The 8,829-nt window shown below is 34.3% G+C and overlaps 1 protein-coding gene across 1 annotated transcript; it reads left to right on the top strand.

Moving 5' to 3' along the window:
- Positions 1–513: 513 nt before the first annotated feature.
- On the top strand, positions 514–8,567 carry LOC129287490 (WD-40 repeat-containing protein MSI4-like). Its single transcript, XM_054923676.1, has 15 exons — positions 514–859; positions 1,554–1,617; positions 2,009–2,095; positions 2,291–2,353; positions 2,886–2,951; positions 3,115–3,189; positions 3,422–3,497; positions 4,420–4,618; positions 4,993–5,074; positions 5,631–5,704; positions 6,471–6,585; positions 6,749–6,823; positions 6,942–7,027; positions 7,621–7,720; positions 7,908–8,567. Exons 1-15 carry the CDS (start codon positions 729–731, stop codon positions 8,004–8,006), a joined length of 1,392 nt encoding a protein of 463 aa, XP_054779651.1. The 5' UTR covers positions 514–728; the 3' UTR covers positions 8,007–8,567.
- The last annotated feature ends 262 nt before the right edge of the window (positions 8,568–8,829 follow it).

Raw genomic sequence — 8,829 nt, 5'->3', positions numbered from 1 at the left:
TCCATTCATATTTTTTCCTTTTATCATACACTTTGTTCCTTAAAAAATACAAATGATTTTTAATCAAATTTCACTTTTAATAAAATAATTAATTATTTTTAAATTAACACAAACCTTTTATATTTAATCTTATTGTTTTACTTTAAAATAAATATAAGATAATTTATGCATTTGAGGCACTTTAAAAAATATAATAATTATATTTTAAAATATTAAAAATATTTTATATTTCTAAATATCAAACCTCTTAGAAATAGTACTTGACGTTTTCGAATGAAGAGAGCATATACACACCCATCTAATAATCCTAAACCGTGGCCCCCCTTGTTTTACATTATATATATATATATATATATATATATTATTCTCCTTTCTTTGTTTTCTCTATGTTTTTTTTATTACGAAGTATATTACCCATTTTTTAGGTACCAAATGTACAAATTAACCTTTCTCCCTCCCTTTGTCATAATTTAAAAAGGGGATTTCTCTGCGTACCAAAACATAACACATTTTGGGGTACCAAAATGGCACTGGCAGGAGAAAATGTCACAAAAATGGCACATCAAGAGGCCAGGCGATAGGGACAAGCCCACCTTCGCAGTTCCCAACCCGTACTTCCAGCAGGCGGGAAACAGAAACGGGAAAAAAAAAAAAAGTTCTCTCAAGTCTGAACTTTTTAAATAATCCGGTCGGCACACTCACTCGTCACTAGCAAGTCCCGGCGGGAAATGAAGGAATCCGGCAAGGGCTCTGCGCCTCCGTCGGTGGATGAAAGATACACTCAATGGAAGTCTCTGGTCCCTGTCCTGTACGACTGGCTCGCCAACCACAACCTCGTCTGGCCGTCACTTTCCTGCCGGTGCTTATCCTCTTTTCAAACTTCTTCTTCTTCTCATCCACCGTCATTTATTTTATTTTTTTAATAATGTCGGTTTTATTGTATGCTGGGAAATAATGACTTGGGAGATAAATGAAACACGATTTTGGGCTGGTCAACCTGTTTTTAGAATGATTCGCCGGTTTAGGAAATGTAACATGTAACTTTAATGCTTTATTTTGCCATCTTTTGTAGTGGTTGAGTGCTGTGGATAATGGGTTAAGGAAAATCAGAGGTGTTAATTACGGTTTTTATATAACGTGTCTAGTTTTATATTAGTTCGTTTTTTTAATTATTCAGGCTTTACCCTGAAAAAAGGTATTAAGGTAAGCTTAATGTCAAAGCTTTTTCTTTGTTTAGTTTTTGTTGACCCTTAGACAATTCTTAGTTTGACATTTGTTTTTTTATGAAGTGATATCACATCAAAAACTGTTATGATTGCCAGTGGGAAATAGTACTCTGATTAGATATTGAATGAAAATTTATTTGTGATGTCCATATAATCTGTGTGGGAGAACATGATTGTGAACTATTGAGTTTTTAACATTACTTTATAATAATAGATTGAAGTGCTGGCTTAAAAAATGCCGGGATATTCTCGTAGTTTTAATTCCACTCTGCCTGAGAGATGATCCTCTTTTTCATGTTGTGATTCCCTATGACATTCTTATGGCAGATGGGGTCCACAGCTAGAGCAGGCTACATACAAGAACCGTCAACGTCTCTATCTTTCTGAACAGGTGAATAATATTCTCTTGCAGCAATTTATCTGAGTTTTAGCCTGGATGGAAAAGGCAACAGTTTCATTTAAAATGTTGTGAGACGCTTCCATCTACTTGTTTTGTAAACCATCTCTTATTTTTGAAAGTTTGGTGTAAAAGTTCATTGACCATCATCCCTGTTTGTGTTGTTTGTCTACAACAGTTCTCTGCTAAGATTTAAAACTTACTATCCTATAAATCTGGCATAGTGTATTTCAAAGTATGGTTTTAAGCTGCCTATTGTCCAAACCAGGCAATTTCTCATATTTGTATGTTATTTTTTGTTCCTTTGCATGATCGCCTTTGTTCTCATAAAATCTTATGTTTATCTGTCCAATTTGGTTTCCCTTACAATTTCTCTTACTTTCAGACTGATGGAAGTGTACCAAATACTCTTGTGATAGCAAATTGTGAGGTTGTAAAACCTAGGGTTGCAGCAGCTGAGCATATATCGGAGGTAATATCAATTCATTTTTTCCTTAAATTTCTCCCTCTCCATGCATTTACTTTACTATTTAATTTTGTGATTGTCTGGGACCATTCTATTGCTAAAAGCTTAGGCTCTTTTGTGGGGCCTGGAAATGTGTTATTAGCGTGATGAAGTTAGCATCCAAGCTGTTGCAGGTTACTTTGTGTTTTCCTGATCTTTCAGTTTAATGAAGAATCACGTTCTCCATTTGTGAAAAAGTACAAAACTATTATACACCCAGGCGAGGTATGCATTACTTGTAGAAGCCCTTCGTATTCAATATTAGACTGCTTCTTATTCTTCATCACTATTTCAATGTCACGTGGATCATCACTGGTTTTATGAGCAAAATTTTATTGATGCCTTTTTGTGCTTTCATAAATACTTGAAGTGATACATGAGATTTTGGAATATTTGGGGAACTAGGGATATAGGGGTAGTTCGGGTATTTAGTATATTCTATATAAATAGGTCTCTAGGTTGTAGAATATACTAAATACCCGAACTACCCCTATATCCCTAATTCCCCTAATATTCCTAAATCCCATGTATCATGAAGTTTCTGATAATCTGATAAGTATAATTAACTTTCAAATGACCTGATTATAAGAAATTTAAATCTGAGAAAGTTATACGTACTTATTGAGTTCAGGGAAGAGAGAAATTTTACTGCAAAGGGCATGATAAAGGCTTGGTTCTTTCTTTCCTTTTTTTCTTGGCTGTAGTGAGGAGTAACTACTTAAACCTGTACTGCCTTTTGCCAATTATATTCTTTTAGGTGAACAGAATTAGGGAACTCCCTCAAGACAGTAAGATAGTGGCCACCCACACAGATAGTCCTGAGGTAAGCATATACTTATGAGCTTCCATTTTCCCTTTCAAATTAGTATAATCAAGAATTGGGTATATCTATCTTTTTTTAAATCTAGCAGCTTATCCTTTATTTTGTTGCAAGTGGGCTAGTATAAATTTGATGGAGGAATTAAGCTCTTCCATTTGCAAAACAGGTACTGATATGGAATGTTGAAACTCAACCTAATCGCCATGCCGTCCTGGGAGTTGCTGCTTCCCAGCCAGATATGGTTAGTTTCTGTTTGAAATGTAAAAATTTAATGGCAAGAAACAAGTAAATTAATTTAATTGCTTTCATTGCTACAAAACTGTAAAATGTTTGGAAGTAAAAAATGGTTCTTGTTTCCTGAATGGTATATATTGCAATTTATCAAATACATTGAATGTTTAATTCATCAAGTTGATTTTTGTATATTTCAATTCATGTTGGGAAGTTGAAATCCTGGCTGCACCTTTTTGTAGACATTGACTGGGCATAAAGATAATGCTGAATTTGCTCTGGCAATGTGCCCAACTGAACCCTTTGTTCTTTCTGGAGGTAGGAGCCTTTTTAATTGCTTATGATATTTAGAATCTATTTTTAAACTTCATCTTTATATGAATTCTCCCTCTAGACCACAATATTTGTCATTGTTAACTAATTCATGGTTTATGAAAAACATTTATTGAAACCTTATTTTCTTAAAAATGTCTACATCTTTTCATTTATGCCATTGGGTTTTCCTAGTAACACGTGCATATTTTTTAAATACATTTAAAGATAAGGAATAAAAAAGCGTAAGGGTATAAAGGGGGGAAAACAAAATTTATCCAAATCTATTATATTTTGAACCAAGGGGTGCTTCTAGAAAGCAACTTATATTGTTGGAGGGAATATCTTATAAAGATATTATCTTTTTGGGGTCTGTGGTAGAAAATGAGCTTAAAGGTTGCAGATTATCATAGTACCCTTCAGTGCCATTGGCATTGGCCTTGCGACCATAGTTCATGTATTTATGCAGCATTGGTTTCCTATATCAAGGATTAGAAGAGAGACAATTAGCCAATGGTGGTGCACCCTAGTGCGCCCAGCTTTTATTTCCCTTAATGCACATTCTGTGTGGTTGAATTCCTATTGAGTCACCCTTGTGAATCTGATCTTTTGAAATTTTGAGGCACCCTTGTAAACCAACCCCTTGGGGCTTTGCAATAAAACTAGGCGCCACATTTTCCCTATGAAAAGATCTTCAACTCTAACTTATCTAGTGATATACTGGCATGCATTGCTAGTAATAGTTGAAATGAGGGTCAGAGGTTTTCTTACAAAAAGAAAAAGGCGTTAAAGGCCTTATAAAGCCCCTTTTGAGACAAAATATTATCTCTATATAGCTGATGAATATAACTTTCTTCTCTTCCTGGACAATCTATCTTGTATACTGTACGTTGCATTTTGTTTACTTTGTGAGAACTTTGCGTGACAGGCAAGGACAAGTGTGTGATCTTATGGAGTATTCATGATCATGTTGCAAGTTTAGCAGCTGAAGGAGCATCCAATGCTAAACAGAGCACTAAGGCTGGAGGGAATGGTGAGAAAACTACAGATGGCCCTTCTATTGGACCACGGGGCATATACAAGGGACACAAGGACACTGTAGAAGACGTACAGTTTTGCCCATCAAGGTAATTCCTCCTGCGTTATTCAGTTGTATGTGTCAACTATGTGTAGCTAAAAATTGTTATTCACAGTAATCATTTGCACTTCATCTCACTTTCTGCTAGTAATTTTGGTTACTCAATGGAGTTTTAATATGGCTGACTTGTGATATTAGATATTATGTTATTCAAAATCCCCATTGATTTAAAATAGTAATTTAATTCCAAATAGATCAGAATTAATTTCAAAATTTTAAATTCCCATTCAGTTGTCATTCAGATTTTAAGGAATCAGCCTTGCTGAGTTCATTGTCATTTTTTTTTTGTGGTTGTTGATTAATCATCATGTTTCCATTTTGCTGTTTTCTGATTTGTTCCACAATTTTCTGTATGAATTGAAGTGTGCACGAGTTCTGTAGTGTTGGTGATGATTCTTGCCTCATACTCTGGGATGCACGATTGGGATCTACTCCAGCATTCAAAGTATATTTCACCTATTCTAAGTATTATCTTTTTATTAATGAGTAGAGGTTTAGAAGCACAACATGCTCACAAGCTAATAAAAGTCAAGGTGGTGTGGAAAGTACTAATTTAAATCTAATCTTTATATCATATAGCTGTTTTACTGTATTTAATTTGTTCATTTTTTGTGGGCTGCGTCTAGAACTTGGTGGCTTTAGAAATTTTTGTGGTAATTACTGGTTCAATTGAAATTGAAGTTTTGTCTTCATATTTACTGATACTTTAGTTTTTCTTTCTGATTTTTTTAATATATCTTCCTTTGTGGTGCGGATGCAAGAAACTTATCGGTCTTAATATTCCTTGTAAGAAAAAGAGCATGATGTCATTAGATGCCTTACTTGCCATGTTGCTGTTTGTAGTTTTTGTTGTTTTAAATTCACAATCAACTCAAGTTTTGTTGTCTTGATTATTGGGTAATTTGTCCTTTCAACTCTTGAAGAAAAATAATAATTGAAATCTGAATATACTTCATTTTTTATCACGTCTTTTTTCCTATTTTTGGTTATCTTTTGAGCAGGTAGAGAAGGCACACAATGCAGATCTTCATTGTGTTGACTGGAATCCTCATGATATTAATTTTATTCTGACTGGGTATTCCTGCCTCCCATTGAATAGTTTTATCTTACAGTTCCATACTCAAAATTATGATCCTATATGTTATTTTTGGGCTGTCTTTTTTAATTCTTGGGAAAATGCAACAATTGGTCTCTATACTTTAGCATATTTTGGTATTAGTCCTGATACTTTTATTTTGTTGTTCCAAATCTGTTAAGTTTCATATGTCTATAATTTTAGTCCTTATCATCACTGATATAGTTAAATTTATTGATATGTACATGACTTTGTTTAATTTTGTTGGTGACTTTGGTAAAATTGTGATGAGTTCGATATTGTGTAAGTAAAGTGACTATTAATCTTTCTGTCTGTTACCCTAGCTGTGTGTTTTCTTCCTTTTGAAACTTCATTCATTGCATGCTTAAAGATTCTGATTTAATATCCCGCTTTTTTCCCCATCTTCTACTCATTTTATATAACGCATCATAATTTTAACAAGTCATTAGTATAAGACATAACAGAGTTCATGCACAAGTTACCCACCGTTTAGTCCTTATGGTTATATTTAAAAATATAGGAACTAATATTACAGAGGGATGAAACTTAAGGGACTCGAAACAATGAAATAAAAGTAAAGGGACTGATATCAAAAAACACTAAAAAGTATAGGGACTAAAAGTTATATTCTCTCTTAGTTCTTCATGGATTTAATTTGTAGTTAGACTGCTTATCCTGTTCAAATGCCAAAGCACTTCATAGGACTATTGGATTCTCTGTCTAATTTTTGGTTCTTTGGCTTCAGTTCGGCTGATAATACAGTTCATATGTTTGATCGTCGGAAATTTAGCAACGGTGGTGGAGATGGGTCTCTAGTTTATAAATTTGAGGGTCATGATGCAGCTGTCCTGTGTGTGCAGGTGACTATTGACATTGCCTTATTGATTTCAATTAACTTGCTGCTTTCAAATGCATGTTGATTTTTTTTATTTTTTTCCCCTTTTTTCCTGGTCTATTCAAATGCATTTCAGTTTTGGGAATTTTGGTTGTAATTGTTACTCTACAATTATTCATCTGTTTCAGTGGTGTCCTGACAAGTCGTCTGTATTTGGAAGTGCTGCTGAAGATGGCATTGTAAACATATGGGATCATGAGAAGGTCTGAATGTTTCAAATTTGAACTCATAGGGTTGCTTCATTTTGTCCTTCACTGCGTTGCTGTCCATCATGTTTTTAGTCTTCTTTTTCTGATGTAGCACTGATCTTTTTTTGCCTAGGTTGGTAAAAAAAAGCCAGATTCTGCTGGTGGTCCAAAAGTACCCAACTCCCCTCCTGGTTTATTCTTTCGACATGCTGGACACAGGTATGAAATATATATGCGTTGGTATATTCTAAATGTTATTTGGGTAATTTAAGAAGACTATATAATTGCAAATTTTCTCTTTATTCCTTATCCAGTATTCCAGTTGGGTTGGAACTCCTTTGTTGTAACAGGTTTGAGTTTGACATTTTAGTTTACCAATGATCGGAAGAGATTTCACATGTGCGTCTGTGAAAGAGATAAAAGTCATAACAATATACGATATTTTCAGTCCCACCTAGCTAACTTCCACTTTGGCATAATTGAATAGTGATATCTTAAGGTGTGGCCAAATAAATGACAGAGAGATAACATTGCAGCAAAAATCTACTTTGGTTTCAATCTTGATAGGCAAGAAAAATTAACGCGCACATATACATGTGCATGCACATACATATAAAACTGAATTATCAAATAAATGAAAAAATGATTTGACATGCTTGTTTGTACATGTTGAATTGTTGAGCCACTAGTAATATTTTGATATGCGACTAGTATTGCAGGCTTCCAGCAATGGTATCTTCGGCTTTTATAATATTCTTTCGCTGGCTAATAAATCAAATGCGCACTCAGTTAATATTTACTTATTCGTTCAGGGACAAGGTTGTGGACTTCAACTGGAATGCTTCTGACCCATGGACAATTGTTAGTGTCTCTGATGATTGTGGAAGTACTGGTGGTGGTGGTACCCTTCAGGTAGGCCATTTTTTTTCCCCCGGGTGGTGATTGATTGCATTATAAGTCAGCTTGAATTAGTCGAATTTATTATACTCTTATGCTAACTCAATATGAATTGCTGAATTTTTTGCTTCCTATTTTTATTTTCGTTAAAAATGGACAATATATTTTGAAATATTTTAATGCAGTTGATATTGTGATGCAGATATGGAGGATGATTGATCTGATTTATAGACCGGAAGAGGAGGTGTTGGCTGAGCTGGATAAGTACAGATCCCATATTATGGGATGTAACAACCCGTGACATGTCTGGAAATTCTCTAATGCAGTTTTAGGAAAATTCACTGGAGGCTGTCACACCATGTTTGTTTTGCAAAGAATTGGTTTTTTTTTTTGGAGGGGGGGGGGGACCCTCGTTAATTCCTCAAATTGTTTCTGGCTTCCGTACTCTTAGCAAATTATGATTTGTGAACATCTCATTCGGTAATAGTATTGAATCTTTGTCTAAATCTTTTTTCCCCTTTTGCCCCTTATTTGTGAAGAAAAGCGGTTGTTATTCGCTGGAATAATGCAGTTTATTCTGCTGTCTTGTTAATCATCACAAAGCTGATGTATTATGATATAAATCTGCCCTGTGCGAGGCGATATTTTTTTGGCCAACCATGCAAGGGAAGGGTATCCTCTAATCAAGTGCTCCACTGGCCGTATCAAATATTGCACGAGCACCCACATCTCTCTCTGCGCCAATGGGTAGATATGATAGTTCACTGATGCATCAACTACCAATATGTGTTGTGATGGATTTATATGCCTTCAATTGAACTCTTTCAACTGTGCTTCAAGGATGTTAGCTATTAGATTTTAACGGGCTCGAGGTATTTGGATTTTATATTCTTATGATTTTTTTTATATTTAATTTTTTTACGGAGACTTACACTCAAAAATAACCCCTCTTTTTTTCAAGCAGACTTTCATTTCTGCTTTTCTTCCCCTCTTTATGCATCATTTGTTTATTTAAGATAAAAAAAATTTGAACAAATTTTACATAGTTTATATATTTTATAAAAAAACTATTTATTTTCTAGATATGTTATAAAAACTTAAAATTATTTTATATTTGGTTATAA

Source organism: Prosopis cineraria, unplaced genomic scaffold (assembly GCF_029017545.1).
Source record: "Prosopis cineraria cultivar Desert tree isolate PC_DT_omini unplaced genomic scaffold, ASM2901754v1 PC12, whole genome shotgun sequence".
Classification (NCBI taxonomy): Eukaryota; Viridiplantae; Streptophyta; class Magnoliopsida; order Fabales; family Fabaceae; genus Prosopis; species Prosopis cineraria.
Note: the sequence above shows the minus strand (reverse complement) of the source record. Positions and strands in the feature narration are given on the sequence as shown.

Coding starts and splice junctions, on each gene's coding strand:
- LOC129287490 (XM_054923676.1), top strand. CDS start 729: ATGAAGGAATCCGGCAAGGGCTCTGCGCCTCCGTCGGTGGATGAAAGA. Junction 2,354..2,885: donor CTATTATACACCCAGGCGAG/GTATGCATTACT, acceptor ATATTCTTTTAG/GTGAACAGAATTAGGGAACT. Junction 6,586..6,748: donor CAGCTGTCCTGTGTGTGCAG/GTGACTATTGAC, acceptor CATCTGTTTCAG/TGGTGTCCTGACAAGTCGTC.